General features: G+C 35.3%; 1 protein-coding gene across 1 annotated transcript; it reads right to left on the reverse strand.

Moving 5' to 3' along the window:
- Positions 1–16,083: 16,083 nt before the first annotated feature.
- On the reverse strand, positions 16,084–17,814 carry LOC141706846 (heat stress transcription factor B-4). The gene is made up of 2 exons (XM_074509709.1): positions 17,322–17,814; positions 16,084–17,069 (listed from the first exon to the last, which is right to left on the reverse strand). Exons 1-2 carry the CDS (start codon positions 17,568–17,570, stop codon positions 16,308–16,310), a joined length of 1,011 nt encoding a protein of 336 aa, XP_074365810.1. The 5' UTR covers positions 17,571–17,814; the 3' UTR covers positions 16,084–16,307.
- Positions 17,815–19,711: the final 1,897 nt, after the last annotated feature.

The following is a 19,711-nucleotide window of genomic DNA, read 5'->3' on the forward strand; positions in this document are numbered from 1 at the left end:
AGACATCCTTAGGACTGCAAGAAGTTCACTGAATTCTTGATCTTGATTTGGTCCTTCTACAAACTTGATGAGTCTTTCTTTTCCCACGTCTTGAAATTGTTGAGTTTGTGAAGAACTTTGGCCAACCTGAATAGGCTCTTTAGATTTAGATTTAGCATCCCTGGATTGTTGAATCCTAGCCTCAATCTCCCCCTTAGTCTTGATGACATGCATGAGTAGGGGAGTTGGTAATTCTGGCCTTATATCTTCAGGTAGTGAGGGCAATGGTATGTTGAGCTTCCCCATGATGGCTCCCAAAGCAACAGAATTTTGTATATGCTTGTGAGAGTCCACCAAGGTTTTGATATCAGTCTGTTGATTCTGCACCAAAGATGTAAGATCTTGTACTTGTGCACTTAGTGAGTCATTGGAAGATTGGAGAGAAGAGACTTGTTGTTGAAGCTCTTAAACTTGTATTGTTGATGAGGATTGAGATGTGGAGGAAGTAGAAATCCCAAAAGTGTCATGCACAGCCTTCTTAATTTCATCCATGAGCAAGGCTGAAGGAGTGTATCTGCTAGAGTGAATTTGATCCAGCTTCAGTCTTGAATCATTAGAGTGAGTGATATGTTTTTAAACTTGTTCATTCAGGGCCACAAATGAGGTTTTGAGATTCTTGACATGTGTTTCCACTCCACTCAAATCATACCTTGACATCTGGTCAGCAAAGTTTGTGAATTTGTTTTTTTATCTCAGTTTGAGAAGGAATGATTTGATCCATCTTCTCCCTCACCATTTTCATTATTTTTTCTTGATGTCCAGTCAATATAATTTGAAGTGCTTTTCCAAAGTTGTGGAAAGCCTTGATTTGAGCCTTGTATACATCATTGATGGCATCATACACTTTCTGAGGAGTGGGATATCTAGCATTGCTTCCCAGAATAGTGATATACTCCTCCCTGAACTTAGCTAGCACAACATCCATTTCAATAGATAATTCTTTATCTAGCCAAGCATCATAGTTTGCATCCCGACCAGCTTCATCAATAATTTTAGCTTGATTATCTTCAACATCTGTCTGGTAGGTGAGCATGATAGCTTGGTAGTCCTTATTTGACATGTTGGATGTGAGCAGCTGTTGTGAGATTTTTGCAAGGCCTCCAATTTGGTCAACTACAAGATCTTCAGTGGTTGAAGGGTGATCTTCAGTTTCTTGAATCTACTGGGGGATGAGATGAGGTTGTTGAGATTGAGAAGTTGAGGGTTGATTTGTTGGGTGAGAAGGTGACAATGTAACAGAACCACCTGTGACAGGAGTCACAGTTTGACTCATAGTAGGTACTGTGGTTATGACAGTGTGTTGTCCTCCACTTGAAGTGGGAACCTCTATTTGAATTGGAGGGGATTTGATTGAGTTACTGTCATGTACACCAATCACAAACCCTTGTGTCCCTTTCAGAACACTGTCACTTGAATGTGATGTACTTGCCTCCTCTATAACAGGATCATTGGCAATTGTACTCCCAGCTTCAATTGTCAGAGCAATTTCAGCCAGGATTTTGAGGGCAGTTGTTTCTGGAACAAGAACCTCCAATTGAATTGGAGAGGATTTAGATAGCTCCCCCTTAGGAGTACTACCCTCAAACCTAACAGCCTGTGAAGGCTGATTTGCACATGAAGGTGAATTTGTGATCACCATGGGGTCTTTAGTAAAAGCTGATGAATCCCCCATGTTTGTGATGGTGTTATCAAGGTCTACCCCAGCTAGTAGCCTCTCACCATCTAAATTTGGTGGCTGGGTGGCGAGCAAGGTTTCTCGAACCATGTCACTTGAGTGAGTTTGCACTTGAGGATTGGATTCAAGTGTAGTGTGTGAAAAAGAAATTTGAGAGATTAAGATTTGTTCTTCAGTAGTGAGTGTTGGCAGCTCCCCCTGAATAGATGAGGGAGCTTCAATTGATTTGCTCTCATGGTGTGTGCCATCCTTATTTCTCCTTTCATACACTTGAATTTTGTCAAGTGCAGGTGCAAACTATGTACAAGGTGCATTTGGGAGAATACTCTTTTCAATAGAGACACCCTGTTGAAATGATGCCACTAGATTCTGTTCAAGTCCCTTGTTTACAACTGCATCCTTTTGAGAGGATGCAGAGATGCCTTGAGTGGTTAACTCAGTTTTCTTTTGCTTCTTTATTCTTTTGACCAAAGGTGACTCAGGTTGTATTTGTTCCTCACCACTCTCATTCAAAATAGTAAGGGTACCTCCTTTCTCTTCTTTTTACTCACTTCACCCTTTTGAGAGGATGAAGTGGTTGGTTTCCTAGCAGCTATTGGTTTTGAAGAAGTAGGCTCAACATGGGAAGGTCCTTGTGGGTGTGCATGTGTTTGTGCTTCCACGGACTCAGGAACCATTGTTGCACTAGGTTGAACTTCATTGGTCCTCATGTCAGACATGGGGTAAGGATAGGTCTTAAATCTTTCAATCATGAAAGGTGTTAACCTAAGACCCACCTGTACCTTATTTTTAGTAATACGTGATCCAAATAAGATTTTGGATACTTGTTTACAGTTGCCTATTAATGACCTATCTACACCTTCAATCATATGTATGTCATTTACTTTATGATTTAAAGCAGACATAATGAATCTAGGAAGGAAAATTTCTTTACCTCTTGAAGTTAATGGCATAGTGAGCCTGGTGCTCAATTCCTCCAGAATGTAGTGTCCTACATTGATCTGCTTGTTGTAAGCCATTGAGTAGACCAGCTTCTGAACAACACTTGAAATGTTGTCAAATCCTGATTTCCTGGATGTGAAAGCCCTAACCACAGAATCAAACAGAAAGGACAACTCCCTCCTTAGATTTTTCTTGTTCAAGCTAGCCAAGTTGATTTTCTCAGAGTAGTTGATAAAATCCAGAAATTCATACAGCTCCTCCTGAGTTGGAATCTCTACTAGCTTGTCTGTTGGAATGTTCAAGGCCAAGTTCATATCAGCTTCAGTTATCTCAACTTGTTGTCCTTTGATTTGGCAGTCTACCATTAGAGTTGAAGATTGGTCTTCATGCACAACTGTCCTAGCTACAGCTGTGTTCCAGAAATCCCCTAATATATCCAGATAGAGAACTGGGTTAGCTGTAAGAGCTCCAACAAAGTAAGTTTCAGATAAGAACTTAACAAAGCTTTTGAAAGCTTCAGGAGCTTGATTTGCATCTAAGAATGCAAGGAAGTTGGTCTCCTTTGGGATGAAGGGTACAATAACGTTTGATGCCATTGTTATGTATGTGAAGATTAATGGGTAAAAGAAATTAGAGAGAAAGGATTTGAGATGAGAGAGAAATCGGTTTGGAATTGAAAAAGCTAGGTCGCTTAGAGTTCTCGAAGGCGTAAATATGTATGTCGAGATGTCTGAGTATTTATAGTAAAAGCAAATGACTTGTCGAGAACTCAAAAATAGACGTTTAGAATTTGTCTATCGAGAAGTCATTTTGAAAAGCGAAAAACATATCGATAAGTCATTTTGTTTTATTCTTGTAGAGAACTAAAAATAAGCTTATCGAGATGTCAAATAAATATCCAGTTTATCCACAATGGACTGAATTATTTCCAATTTTTATTTGAATAAATCAAAATAAAATCAGAATAATTTTGCCAAAAGTATTTTACCAAAATAATTTATTGGATTAAATTATTTCAGTTCTGAGTTATTTATAAGTCTAAAATTTTGCTTTTAGAGAACTCTGTGAGTTAACACTTATAGAGAACTCTACATTGACTTATCAAAAAGTCATAATGAAGCTTATCGAGAAGTCCCTCGAGAAGTCAGAAAATTGACTTATCGAGAACTCACTCGAGAAGTCTCAAAATGACTTGTTGATAAATTAGTTAGACTTATCAAGAACTCAGTTCTCTATATACTTTTGATCACTTTGATCTTGCCATATGCTAGTTTTACATATTGAAAATGCAAATCAACATTTAGACAGTTTACTTAGAATTGAAAAATTCCAAGCTAAAATTTTTAATTTTTGAAAAATAGATATGCAAAGATTTATGAAATATTCATAATTTATATTCCAGTTAATTTCCAATTAAATCAAATTAATTTTGATTTACTAGAAATTAATTTGCTGCAACACATTAACTGAGTTCTTACCTTAGGATGAAGAATTTAACATACCAATTTCACCTACAAGCTAGTGAAAGTTGCTTCATCCAAAGGTTTAGTAAAAATGTCAGCTAATTGTTTTTCTGTTGGAACAAAAATGAGCTCAATGGTACCATTTGTAGCATGTTCTCTAATAAAGTGTACCTAACATCAATGTGCTTTGTTCTAGAATGATAAACTGGATTAGCCATAGTAGATATAGCACTAGTATTGTCACACATAATTGGAATTTTGTGTAACACTAGGCCATAGTCCATTAGCTGATTTCTAATCAAAAGCACTTGAGCACAGCAACTTCCAGCAGCTATGTATTCAGCCTCAGCTGTGGAAGTTGACACAGATTGTTGTTTCTTGCTATACCAGGATACAAGTATTTGTCCAAGAAACTGACAGCTTCCATTAGTACTCTTTCTGTCAACCCTGCATCCAGCAAAATCTGCATCTGTGTATCCAACAGCTTCAAAAACAGTTCCCTTAGGATACCATAATCCCAAGTTTGGAGTCCCCTTTAAGTATCTAAAAATTCTCTTCATAGCCATCAAATGTGATTCTTTTGGATTGGCTTGAAATCTTGCACATAGACATGTCGCAAACATGATGTCTGGTCTACTAGCAGTTAAGTAAAGCAATGATCCAATCATTCCTCTATAGGTTGAAATGTCTACACTCTTACCCTTTTTATCTTCATCCAACTTTATAGCTGTAGACATGGATGTAGATGCAGGTAAACACAATCAACCATACCAAACTTTTTCAATAAATCTTTGACATACTTAGTTTGGATGATGAATATTCCATCATTTCTTTGACTGACTTGAAGTCCAAGAAAATAACTTAGTTCCCCCATCATACTCATTTCATATTCACTCTGCATAAGCTTAGAGAATATTTGGCAAAACTTTTCATTAGTAGAACCAAAGATAATTTCACCCACATAATATGTACTAGGATCATATCATCATCATGCTTCTTGTAGAAGAGAGTTTTGTCAATGATACCTCTAGTGAATCCATGCTTAATCAAAAATTCTGACAGTGTGTCATACCAAGCTCTAGGTGCTTGTTTAAGTCCATAGAGAGCCTTGAGTAGCTTGTATACAAAATTTGGAAATTTCAAAGCCAGGTGGTTGTTGCACATAAACCTCCTCTTCCAACTTACCATTAAGGAATGCACTATTCACATCCATTTGATATACCTTAAAATTTGAATGTGCAGCAAATGCCAGGAAAATCCTTATCGCTTCAAGTCTTGCAACTGGAGCAAAAGTTTCATCATAATCAATTCCTTCCTCATGTGAGTAGCCTTTTGCAACCAGCCTTGCTTTGTTTCTGGTAACAATTCCATTTTCATCCATCTTGTTCCTAAACACCCATTTTGTTCCAATTATACTTCTGTTCTTTGGTGCAATAACCAATTTCCAAATTTTGTTTCTTTCAAACTGATTTAGCTCTTCTTGCATTGCAGATATCCAATCAGGATCAAGAAGGGCTTCTTCAATTTTCTTTGGCTCAACTTGTGACAGAAAACATGCATGAAGGCATTCATTTGCAGTTGCTCTTCTAGTCCCCACTCCAACAGTTGGATCACCAATATTGCTTCTCTAGTGTGACTTCTATCCCACTTTCTTGTGTGAGTTTGTTGACTTGTGTTTTCTGCTTCTTCTTCATCACTGGCATGACTTCCAGAATTTTCTCCTCTTTCTCCCCCTGAGTTTGTACTATCAAATTCAGGTGTTTGAGATGAGCTTCTATTCTCATGATTCACTTGTTCAGTAGACTCTTCTTCAATCTTGTAATTTGTGTTGATTTCAGCTTCATCATCAGAATCACTATCAATGTTGAGATTTTCAAACTTAAGGGTTTCAGCTTCATCTTCATCAAGACATTCCAAGCCTGGACACTTGTCATCATCAAAAGTAACATATGTGCTCTCCATAATTTTCTTATGTTCAATCACATGGACTTTATATGCAGTTCTTTCCAATGAATATCCCAGAAAAATTTCCTCAAAAACTTTAGAGTCAAATTTTCCCACATATTCAGAGTTGTCCTTCAACACATAGCACTTGCTTCCAAACACATGAAGATGCTTCACAGTAGGCTTTCTTTTAGACAAGATTGAGTAAGGTGACTTGCCAATATTCTTGTTAATGAGATATCTGTTTTGAGTATAGCATGCAGTGTTCACAGCTTCTTCCCAAAACTAGTTGGTAATTTTGCATCTTGCAGCATTGTTTTGGCAGCCTCTACTAGTATTCTATTATTTCTCTCAACTACCCCATTTTGCTGAGGTGTTCTAGCAGCTGAGAACTCTTGAACAATGCCCTTGTCTTTGCAGAATTTAGTTAAGGTTGCATTCCTGAATTCTGTTCCATTATCACTCCTCAACCTTTTCACACAGTTCTGATCTTCATCCCGCTTCTCAATCTTCTTGATGTGTTCAATTATGATGTGTGGAGTTTCATCTTTAGAGAACATAAATTCTACCCATGTATATCTTGAGTAGTCATCGACCATCACAAGTGCATATCTTTTTCTTAAAATTGATTGGACATTAACTGATCCAAATAAGTCCATGTGAATAAGTTGCAAAGGTGCACTTATAGAATTCACAGTTTTACTCTTTAGTTAAGGTTGCATTCCTGAATTATGTTCCATTATCACTCCTCAACCTTTTCACATAATTCTGATCTTCATCCCGCTTCTCAATCTTCTTGATGTGTTCAATTATGATGTGTGGAGTTTCATCTTTAGAGAACATAAATTCTACCCATGTATATCTTGAGTAGTCATCGACCATCACAAGTGCATATCTTTTTCTTAAAATTGATTGGACATTAACTAGTCCAAATAAGTCCATGTGAATAAGTTGCAAAGGTGCACTTATAGAATTCACAGTTTTACTCTTGTGACTTGATCTTTTCATTTTCCCTTTTTGACAAGCATCACAGACTTCATCTTGAGCAAACTCCAGATTAGGCATGTCTCTCTCTAACTCCTTTTTGACCAGAGTATTAATTGCCTTGAAATTCAAGTGAGACAACTTTTTATGACATAGCTTGCTTTGTTCTACAGGTGCCTTGGTGTAGAAGCAACACATTCCATCCTTATTTGTTGAGTCCAAGTCTGCAACAAATAAGCTTCCTTTCCTTTCTCCTTTCAGAGCAACTTCACCAGTTTTCTTGCTGATAAAAGTGCATTCTTCTTTGTTGAATAAAACTTTAAAACCTTTGTCTGCAAATTGGATAACACTGAGAAGATTCACTTCAAGACCAGCTACCAGTGCTACATCATCAATGACAACATTTCCAGAAATCAATTTGCCATATCACATTGTGAAGCCTTTGTTGTTGTCTCCAAAAGTCACTAATGGGCCAGCTTTCTCCTCAGACTGTGATAGCAGGACCATATCACCTGTCATATATCTTGAGCATCCACTGTCTATGATCCATATGAATTTCCTCTTTTTACCCCGCATACAATGAGTTTAAGTGTGTTTAGCAACCCAAGCAGTGTTGGATACTTTCTTCTTGTTAACAGAGTGAGCAGAATCAGAATGAGTTGTTTCAGATAAAATAGAATTCATTGACTGTTGTGCATTTTCCCTTTTTGATATAGACCCAATTTTTACTTCTTTGAGGTCTACTCTCAGCTTGTGGCAACTTTTCATCACTTTCAAGTTGCAAGGGATGCAATCAAACTTGTCACAGAATGAGTAGGGCTCTATTGCATCTGCTTCATTATACTTGCATGCTCATTCTACTGGCTTGCTAACACCCTTTTTACAAAGATGAGTTAGATGATGCACAGAGCCACATTTCTGATATTGTTTTCTTGGAGCATCAGCAACATAAGCAAAATTGTTGATTTTGTTAATCCCGATCTTTCCATTTCTATTCTTCTTCTTTTTTCTTGCATCTTCAGTTTTCATTTCCTTGACAGGTGTTTTGGAATCTTGGTTGGCCATGGGCTTCTTTTCAGTTTTGGAAGATGGAGTTATTTCTGCATTTTTCTTCTAATTGTCTTCATTAGAAATTTATTGCTTTATGATCAACTCTTCATCACTCAAGTCTACTTTACATGCTTTGAACATAGGTGAACCAACCTTTTTCAGCATAGCTGGAATATCTTTATTTTCTGTTGATTTTCCTTTACCACCTATATCTTTCTTCTTGTTTTTCAAAACATCATAATCAAGACCAATAGCTATGTTAGCACATGGCCTGTTCTTCTCATGGTATTGTCCAACAACCTCAGATACATTCCTGAAAGATTTCAGTTTAACTTCATTCTTTTCAATTTTCTCTCTTAACACAACTTCAATCTCATTGGCACACTTCAGCTTGTTTTTCAAGTACTCATTTTCTTGCTTGACCGACTCAAGCTCCACAAGCAGTAGACCCATATTTTTCTTTTCACTCTCAAGCTTCTCATTAGCCTTTGTTAGTCTGCTGACTTCTTCAGTAGCTGCTATTAGGCTAGTGTGTATATGAAACATCTCCACACTCATCTTTTCCACAGTCTCCTTATATTGACTAGCATTTAAATCAATAGTGGTTAGAGTTGGTACCTTTGGTTTTAAAGTGGATGTTTCTACATGCTCAAAAGCCATAAGTGCATAGTTTACAACCTCTTCATCCTCATCATCAACATCAGTATCATCCCAACTCTTTCCATCTGCAATATAAGCTTTTTCAGACTGCTTCTTCAAGAGAGCTTCATACTTTGCTTCCAGCTCAAGATAAGCCTTGTCTTTCTTCACCTTTTTAGGCTTTCTGCATTCAGTAGCAAAGTGACCCAACTCATCGCAGTTGAAGCACCTTAGCTTTGATATGTCCACGGATCCTATTTTGTAGCCACCTTTGCTAACTAAATTGTACTGAGCTTTTGGTTTCCAATTATTACTGTTGGAAGATTATCCCTTGTCTTTGAAAAACCTTGGCTTCTTGACTCTAATATTTGAAAATTTTCTAGCCATGTAAGCCATGGAATCCATTTCATCTAGTTCATCCAAGGTATAATATTCATCTTCCTCCAGTTCCAACACAACTTGCTTTTGAGGTCCTTTGTTCTTTTGTTCTAGCTTGAATAACTGGAACTTGATCATCTTGCTCATCTTCACTTTCTTCTCTGTCATTAACAATTAAAGCACTTGAACCATCAACGACGTGACCATGGTGTGCTTTTAATGACTTCCTTTGCATCATTTCAAGTTCTTAAGTTTTCAAGATTCCATATAGAACTTCCAAAGTTATTCTGCTTAAATATCTTCCTTCTCTAATGGCTGAAATTTTCTGTTCAAGATGGTCAAGATGAGCTAGCAAGAACTTTAAGTTAACCTCCTCAGCTTCATAATATTTATCATGTAGCTGCAAGTTATTTATCAATTTATTGAACCTTTCAAAAACTTCAGTGATTCCTTCTTTTGGTTTAGCCATAAACCCCTCATACTGAGAAACCAGAATCCTCCTTTGATTTGATATAACTTCCTCTATTCCTTCACATAAGATCTCTATTTTCTCTCAAATCTGTTTGGTTGTGTCACAGTTGATAAAGTTGTTGTACATTACATTGTCAAGTGACTCTATTAAGATCAGCTGCAAGCCACTATCCAGAGAAACTTTTTCTTTTTCAGTTTCATTATACTCTGAAGGATCTTTAGGAGCATAATGTGCCGGAATAACCATGTTCCCATCTGTAGATTCCTCAACTCTTACCATGAGAGTGAAAGGTCCATTTTTGAGGATCTGAATGTATAGTGGATTGCTGATAAGTGGAATTTATATCCACTTAGAACACTTCATAAAGGCTCAAATTGGTGATTTGTACTCAAGTTACTTGTGTTTTAGATATATTTTTGTAATGTTTTGCATTTCAGGGTATATTTGGAAGAAGGAATAGATTTTTCATTATTTCTATGCTAAAAGGGTGTTAGGATGGAGCCTCGGGAGTTAGCACGAAAGAAACCAGCAATTGAAGTCAAGGAAACAAGAAAATCAAAATTCCCAGAAGGTCGGGGCGGCCGCGCTAGTCTTGGGAGCGGCCGCCCCCATTTGTCAGAAAGCGAGCGTGCCCACGCTGGTATGCGGGGCGGCCGCGCTGGGTCGGGAATGCAGAATCCTGATTGTAATATAATAATGATTTTTCAGACTCCAGATCGTATTGGGCTTATATATAAAGCCTTTTGAAGATGTTTTTGATAACAACGAGAAGGAGAGAGCAGTAAGAAGACCTAATAGCACAATACAACGAAGGAGAAGAAGATCTTATTTTTACTTGTGATTCTTTGCTTAAGTTGTAACGTTGGATGCTTGTTTCTTATTCGTTTGAACCTTACAACTCTTGTTAACGTACTTTTGATTATTATTTAGTTTATAAAGATCTAGTTTTTATACCATGCTTTCATTGGAACCCATGGTGACGATGTGTTCGGTTATGAACTAATCGTTATCGTGGGGTTATAACGGATTAACTTATGGATTTCTATAGTTAATTTGTTTCAATATCTTGGTGTGTGGTGATTGATTGATATCCTAATATTGGTTGTGCGTAGCTAACATATAAGATAGCGTGTTAATCTCTATTGAAGCGAAAGTGAATATAGAGGTTTAGAACATGCCATGCTAGCATAGGTTCATGTAGAATTGTTATGCATGATTCGTAGGTAATTTTAACCATCTTACTTGCCCTATGTAATCACGATAGATAACTTGCGCATTAAACCGTTATGTTTTCAAATTCTATAGACATATAGGGTCTAAGCATAATTGGTGTCTACTTAGCTTCTATCTCTTTTGTGGATGTTTAGTAGTAGGGTATTCATGCAACGAAAGTTGGCGTTTACTAGTTCCGTGTTATCTGATTAGTTGTCATCACCATTGCATGCTAAGGTTAAGAACAATGACTTTGAATGAAGTATTCAATAAAGTTAGAATCCCATGTTTGTCTCATATAGTTAATTCAATCACTTTTATTCTTAGTTAATTGCATGTTAGTTTAATCTTAATTATAAACATCTCAACTTTTTATTGTCTTAGCATTGAGCGATAGCCATACCATTCTTGTATAGGTGCATAATCTTAAGTTAACTAAAAAGAGTCTCTGTGGGTACGAATCTGATTTATATCTTATACTACTTGCGAACGCGTATACTTACGTGTAATTTTAGCGCGTGTTTTTGCCCTAACAATTGGCCATTCTGATAAACAGCAGCATTTTTTTCTTCCATAATGTATAGTTAGATCTGTCAAAGGTGGGGATCTTCATACTGCTTAGCTTCTGTGTATTCATTCTTCCAAGATCTTTAATCTGTTTGCTTTCAAATTTTAATCTGATACCACTTGTTGGGTAATGAATACAACACAGAAGGGGGGGCTGGATATGTTTTAAATAATTTTAATGGTTTTTTGAACTTTTAAGAATGGTGAACAAAGTAATCTATATTGTAGAGATAATGTGTTTTGACAGGATAATTAAAACATACACATGAACACAATTATCTTTCAAAACTCACTTAATTTTATATTAAAATCAAGCTAGTGTTTGCTACAAATTTATGGGTTCTTAGTATGTTAAGAACTCAGCGTCTCTCTTGAGAGTTACAAGATTTTCAGATCTGTTTGTTACTTATAAAACAAAGCATCCAGTGTTTACTTTATAGAACAGTAAACACTGGTTTTACACAGCATGCAATAGCATGTACTAAACCCTACTTTTGGATAACTAAATCATTCTATTTCTGGCTTAGTGTATCTTTTCAACTCGTGCATGTCTGTGACTTTACTTTGTCAGTTAATCTTAGCCTTTGATCGTGTACCCTTCAAGCTGATTTTGTAGACTTTTTAAATCAGTGATTGATTTGTTTTTTTATTAATAATCTTGGATATTAAACTGATCTGCATTCTACTTTGAGCTTTACATCGAGATCTCCAGTTAGACATATAGAGAACTCGACATCTCGATAAGTATAATGACTTATCGAGATCTCTAATTACTCTATAGTTGTTTGACTTATCGAAGTCTCTGAGTTCTCTATAAGAGAATTTAGCTTGTCGAGATCTCTCATCTTCATGTCTTCACTTTGGCTTATCGATATCTCTGAGTTCTCTAGTGACAAATTGACTTATCGATATCTCAGAGATCTCTAGTGATATTTTGACTTGTCGATATCTCAGAGATCTCTAGCGATAATTTGACTTGTCGATATCTCAGAGTTCTCTAGTGAAAAAATGACTTGTCAATATCTTCAATCTTCATGTCTTCAATTTGGCTTGTCGATATCTCTGAGTTCTCTAGTAGCTTTTCTTGACTTCTCGATAAGTCATTCTGGAGTTCTCGAATGACTTCTCTATAACACATAATCTGTGACTTGTAGATTTCTTGACTTGGAATGTTTTTCCCAAAACAGATTTATTCAACTTCAAGCTTCTTCACACTTTCTCTGAGGCATGATCTTCTTCCAGAGTTTATTCTTAGGCTTGAAACTGTTTACAGAAAAATACTCTAGTCTAATCTAATTAGATTTTTACAGACTTAACTGATACAATACAAAATGCAAACTTAGATTATCATACAACTTACTTAAGGTTATCAATTTGACTTAGTCTTGTTATAGTACCGGCATGTCTTGCACAACAAAAATCATATATACTATTTGTCCAGGTTAAAACAAAATTATCATATTGAACTGGGCTTAAAAAATTAAAATAAAACTAAAAATAATTGGTTGGATTTTGTCGGTGTAATTAGACCCGGGTTAAAACACAATAATATAAACTATTGATTCAGGATAAAATGAAAGTTAATAATTAAACATAAATTGAATTTAATATCGGATTAAATATAATTCATATATTATTAATCGAAACTAAAACTTAACCTTTAATTAAAATATTTTTTTTTATAAAAACACGTATAAATATCAATAAAACTATATCGTTCAATTATTATCATTGTCTTTTTCTAATATCTTTTATCAAAAAAATCATGACCATATACAGATATTAATATTTTTATCATGAATCATATCATTTAAAATATTTAAAAGAGCAAATTTAAGATTTAAATTAAAATTAAATTTTTAAAAAATTATGTAATATTAAAAAAAGATCTGTGTATCACACGAGTTTTAAGCTAGTATGAATATAAATAAAATTACTCAAGTATTGAAATTTGGACCTGGCCCAATATAAATAAAATCAAGAAAGATCTACATTAACTTTTATATTTCAGGATTAGGATTATTTTTTCTTTTGTAATATGTCACTAGATTATTGAATTTATTTATAACTTAAGCTTATTAATTTTTTAGAATTATTGAATTTCTTTTGTAAAACCTTATAATTTTTCATATGCATTGAAGTTAGTTGTTTTTAACTATTTGAGCAGTTGAACCGCAACCAACCGTAATTACATAGGTGGAATTGGTTAGTTTTTATATATCAACGTTTTGGTTGCCGACGAAGATATTGAAAAATCGCAAAGTTACGATTTTAGTTGGTTTTTACCCATCAACCGAACCAACCGACACCTCGTGCAAACCTAGGCCCTAACTGCAGTCTGTTGTCGTTTTGGGCTGAGGCGCTAAAGCTCATAAACTGGATTAATCTATTGCGGATAAAGATTGTCTTCTTATTGGGCCAAATTTTAATATAGAGCTATACATACAGACATATAAGGCCCGGGGATTAGCCGCTGAGCTTCCGTTTGGTTTTTTTCTTTTTTTTGTTATTATTAAAACAGAACAACTCTGTTTTTTATTCTTTTGAAACGTATATCTTACAACATGTATAACCCTTGAGATACTTAGCAAACTTCACAAATTAGTTATTTGATGAAAAGAAATTACGATGTAGTAGATTAATATAGATTGAGACTTGAGACCAAGAATGCTAATCTTTTGTTTGGGGTTGTATAGTGTGTAAAACGAAAAATAGTTAAATATTATAGTTTAATTGAAATCAATTTCATAATACTAATATACTAATGTAGTACTATTTTTGTATTGGTGGTCAAATAAAATGAGAAGTACCCCAACCTATTATATTCATACTACAATAAAATTTAGATTTTCATTTAAACCAATCTATCGATCATCCCAATAGAAGTAAAATTCCAATATTTACTGGTCAAAGTTCAAAATGTAAATTGTAAATAAATACAAAGTGTAAAAAAGAAGATTACTCGAAACCTGGAAAATTGAAATATGTGAAAAGCTCCGCAGCTTCTATTAAAGTAGAGGCTACTTCCGATAACTTTTACCGGAAATTGGTTATGATTTCTTTTTAGTTTTTACCATCATACCAGATTCCAGATGCACACTAATTTATGATAAAGTTAAACATTGTCAATAAAGTGTACTTCTCCAATTTAGATAAATGTCAATAAAGTAAACTCGGAATACATAAACTAAATAAATATGAGTATTTCAAAACTTGAGTACACAGAGACATTCTCACTCCATTAAAGCCTAAAGGCATGCATAATTAAATACCATTAGTATGTTTTAGCATTTTCTTCTCCTTCTACTGCATTGCACATGCTTCTTCCACAAATGTATGGTCAAAACCATAACTGTAAGCTACTTCATCCACAAATGTATGGTCAAAACCATAATTGTAAGGTAATATTATGAATGTACAAAAATAGATGTAGCAATAAAAAGATATAGAAGGAACAAGGTGTGGGTGTAGGGGTTAAACTCTTGTATCACTTAGGGTAAGTCAGGAGTTCGATCTACGGCGTGTGCGGTGTTATTGATTAGAAAAAGAAGATATAGATATTTGACCAGCCAAATGAACTGTTCTTATCACAGTAAGAAATGTCACTGTTTTGAGGGAGATGAGAAAGGAGGGAGGGGGGTTTAAAGAGAGATAGAGATACCAGATACTTAAAGTAGGAAAGGGCAAAGGTTCTCTGAGAAGCAAGAAGTGTATAGAAGGTAAGCTTTGATAGAAACGTTTCTGTAAAACCGAACCCACATAAATTTACTCAGTCTTCTATTATTACATGTACAATTATATATGCATGTACTCATTTGGCTTTCTATTGAATAACTCACCTAGCTATGTATCTAACCTTCTTTTTCATGGAGTATTATTTTACCTTTCTTTTTGTTTTTCTATCTGTGTGTGTTTCTTTCTTGACTTTGGGTGACCACTCAATAGTACTATTTGTTCATTTTCACGATAAAATTGAGATTCTAACCTTAATCACAACCTATGATGATACCCCTTCCTTTTCCTTGTTGAAAATAATGCTTATTATTACCACAATTATGAGCTTCTTATTTATACTATACATCTCTGAAAAGAAATGTATCAGTGGATGTCAGCTGCTCTCTCTCTCTCTCTCCCCCCCTCTCTCCCTCTCTCTCTCTGATCTTTCTCTCTCCCCCCTCTCCTTTCTCTCTCTCTCCCTCTCTCTCTGATCTCTCTCTCTCTCTCTCCTTCACACACACACATATTCACTCATGAGTAGTACAAGTACTCTAGTAGCAAATTAATTACAGTATTGGTCTAAAATAAAAAGACGAACAAGTACTAACTGGAGTACTACTATATTTCTTGGCATATATAGGGAGTATATTCAAAATGTGCATATAATTATGCATACAGATAATTATGCATACAGAGTCATTAATGCATTGCCTTAAAAGGACCCAGAGAAAAATTGGCATGGAACAAGCAGGTGTGTGATGAAACAAAACCCTTGTGAGTTTCATCCACTGTGAAACTGAAAAAGGACAATATTTGGATCTCTTCATTAATGAATGCAACCGAAACCTCACTGGGGACCATTTCCAGAATTAAACAAAATAAGAAGAAAAAAATGACCAGGTAAGGCAAGAAATTAATTTGAACTCTTGCTCATCCAGTACTATTTGAATTAAAAATTAGTTCATAATAAAAAAAAATATTAGCTAGGTGAAGGCATAATCTATCCTTAAACCTCAAAACTTCAATATTTACATCACTAGATGACTTACAATGCAGAAACACACATCAACATCCCATCAAAGATACGCATACTCAGAAACACAAGAAAAATATCGAGAATTAATTATTCAACAAGTGACAACTAAATTAAAAGCTCATCAGCTCGATTCCTAAAACCGGTGTAATTAAGAAACAAAAAAAAAATTAAGCAAGCTTAGCTAGCTGATTAACAAGGTGAAGGAGGCATAAGATTCAGCCCTAAATCATCTTTCTCCAACACCAATCTCGGTTTGTTTGTACTCATACCCATACTCCCCATAAACTCCGGGTGTAACGATCTTTTCTTCGAGCACTGAAGTGGAACACCGAAGAGCTTTGCTCCTTCATTACTACCTTGCTTAGTAATGTTATTAGTCTGATGATTGTATTGTTGATGATGGTACCCGAGATTAAACTGCTGATTGTTCATACTCTTTTGTTGCACCACCGATCCATTACTATTCGGCGCTACGACTTGTGGAGGTAAAATGAGTGAAGGTGGGTAAGAATTACTAGGTGCCACAGGCTTAACATGGTTTTGAACAAAGTAAATAATGTCATTGTACAACTTTCGCATATGAGCTAGTTCAGACATTAACATGTTATTGTTCCTTCGAAGTCTCTCGTTGTCTTCTGATAAAGCGATAACGGAGGTATTGTAAATGTTGGGTGCAGTGGCTCCATTTGGGGAAGAGAGAGGCTGAGGAGACTCGCATGACCAGTTGTTAGCTTGGTCGTCGGAGTCAGTGGGTGAAATGCTGAGACGGTTCGGGTATTGGAAGAAACCAGGGTGGTGAATACTCATCTGAGACTGGTGGTGGTGGTTTAGTGACATTTGTTGTGGCTGCGATGTTTTTCTCCGGTGGATCTCGCAGAGTAAATGCTTCTCTCCTTTCTTAAAGAACTCATTCGCAAACTCCCATCTGTCTGGTACAATCTTTCTAAAACCCTGCATCAATATAATAAATAATAAGTGAAAAAATAATTTGTGAAGTCCTGAACCGAAAAATTAGTGAAATTTTTATTTGAAGTCTCATTGTTCTTAATCAAAACAAGTTTCGCTCCCAGTTCTAGCTACTAAAATTAGTAGATGCGACATCACTGCCTAGACATTGGACTTCAGCACATAATGCACCCGATGTTAAAAGCTGTTTTAACGTCGGTTTGTAAATAAATTTAAGGAAGATTAAATCTAACTTACGTAGGTGTTGAGCTGACGGACAAAGCTAGAGAAGTTGTTGTGCTTGAAATAATTCGGAAGAAGATCACGAGCGAACTCCGGAGGACGCCAAACAACGAAAGTAGTATCATCTTCACCCCAAGAGACGATATGGTCAGTGTTCGGGTCATCAACGAGCTGATAAGTTTTAGTAAGAAAAGGAGCCGGAACAGATTTGTGAGAGTCTAAAGATAGCAAAATGCTCTCACACTCATCTAGCATTAGTGCCATTGTACTCAAAAAACACCAAGATCAGAAGATATTGAGGTTTTAACTTGGAGAGAAACTAAACTTGGAGAGAAACTAATAAACCTACAAATAGGAGAGTGTAGAAGTTACAAAAACTAGGGAATCTGGGGAGAGGTTAATAATATGTAGAGAGAGGAGAATATGTGTCTGTCTGTCTAGGACTGTGAAATAAGGGCCTTTCAAGACAAACCCGTGACAAATTAATTTAATTTTTTTTGCTATCTCGTTTTGGCTCCGGACACGCAGAAGAGCACGAGAGTGGTGGTTTAAACTTGGGAGTGAAATTGACACTGCAACCCTTTCTTGCCTTTTTGTCTCTTTTTGAGAAAACTCTTGTTTGCCTATTTCTTCTTCTTTATCTTTTTGTTTATCAAAAGGATCAATTTTTCATTCGTATTTTATAACGCATCTACTTTTATCAATCCTCCTGTACTGGACTTATCGTTTTGCCCCTCTGATATATCTTCAACGCTTCTGTTTTTTCATTTATACGTAGATTTAAAAAGGACACTCAACAGCATTTTTTTGTATGTATAAAGTCGTTTGTTTGTTTTCTGTCTTCCATGCACATTTAGTCTAAATATTCACAAATATGAACACGGAGACATTAAAAAATTTCACCACTATTTGTACAGTGATAAAAAGTTAAACTTTTAAACATCAGAATGGATCAAAATTATTACCGTTTAAGTCAGTAATTATAATTAGCACATATAAGATTGCGATTAACTTTGTCCAAACAACCGAAATACATCACTCATTACAATTTACAAATTTGATTCAAACTGTTCATCAATTAAATTAATTTGATCATTCAGTTAAAGTCAAAAATTAAAATTATCCAAAATTGAAAAGTGATAACATATTTTGGATTTACAATATATTAATTAAAACCTTATTTCCGAGTTTTTAAAAAACAAGGAAATAAGTGATCAACAGATAAAATACTTTTATCTCATTTTTGTAGTAAAAAATTTGAAGTGAAAATATGTTGAATTTATATTTATCATCACTTACTTTCATTTCTTTTTAAAGCGCCAGAACACAATAGTTGATTTTCTTTCTTTTTTAAATTCAGGAGCAACCCTTAAAATTTGTTATTTGTCGCACTGAATCATGATCAACTGTGTATTTGATTCTTATGAACCTTAAATATAACTCAAAGCAGGGAGAATCATGTAAGTAAGGGCATTACAGGCAGAATGAGCAAAGTTATTTCTTAATGATTTATCACTGCATAGTACCCGAAACCCAGACGACGGAAATGACCGGAAAAGAATAATTAAGATAAAAAGGCGAAGATATAGAGGGGGCAGAAGCAGCAGAAGGTGAATATAATTTAGGTTTGCACATCGCGTCAAACGGTTGTCATCTTTAAGTTTTGTAAGTTTGCTCTTGTATTCTAACGGAACCGTACCTTCTTTCTCTTCAATTTTCGAATCCACTCTCCAAATATTTTAATTTTTGTACCAGAGTCACTGCTACTAACACTGCTGTTTTTATAATAATAATAAAATATAAGGAAGAGGCACATCGAATACTGTGACGAGATTTTAAAGGCTGTGGCTGTAGGTGACGACTCTTGTTGTTCTTCTTCTTCCATCTCTCACCTTTTCTTCTTCTTTTTCACTTTATTTCTCTTTCCTCTGTAGCTAATATTCCAAACTACAATAACATCCAGCAGTATATATGTTTGCATATACGTATATACGCAGGTTTACAGACATATATGCTCTCTCTGAATCTGCTCACTCACTTTAACTGACTATCACCCTGCATTGTATTTGAGCTTTTCTATTTTTTTTGCCAAGATCAAATTAACGGTAACCAAGTAGGCCGTAAATTATTAGAGTCGAGTTCAACCACTGCACCCAGACTCGTATTTTACGTAACTAATTAGTGCATGATTTTTTGTTTTATTACTTGAATTTAGATTTCAAATTTTTGGTTACTTACAGTCTTGTTGGACAGTAATACAAGAGACAAAATTCGAGACAAGTGAGTTCTTGATTTTCCGAAGAGATGTTCAGAATTCAACTTCCGACGTGTGCGTGTATTTAATTATAAAATAATCGAGAGTGGAGGGGATATGCAGTTTGATTTTTTTTTAATTATTTAAAATA

The sequence above is a fragment of the Apium graveolens genome, chromosome 2, assembly GCF_009905375.1.
Source record: "Apium graveolens cultivar Ventura chromosome 2, ASM990537v1, whole genome shotgun sequence".
Taxonomy (NCBI): Eukaryota; Viridiplantae; Streptophyta; class Magnoliopsida; order Apiales; family Apiaceae; genus Apium; species Apium graveolens.

Coding starts and splice junctions, on each gene's coding strand:
- LOC141706846 (XM_074509709.1), bottom strand. CDS start 17,570: ATGGCACTAATGCTAGATGAGTGTGAGAGCATTTTGCTATCTTTAGAC. Junction 17,070..17,321: donor TCCGTCAGCTCAACACCTAC/GTAAGTTAGATT, acceptor ATATTGATGCAG/GGTTTTAGAAAGATTGTACC.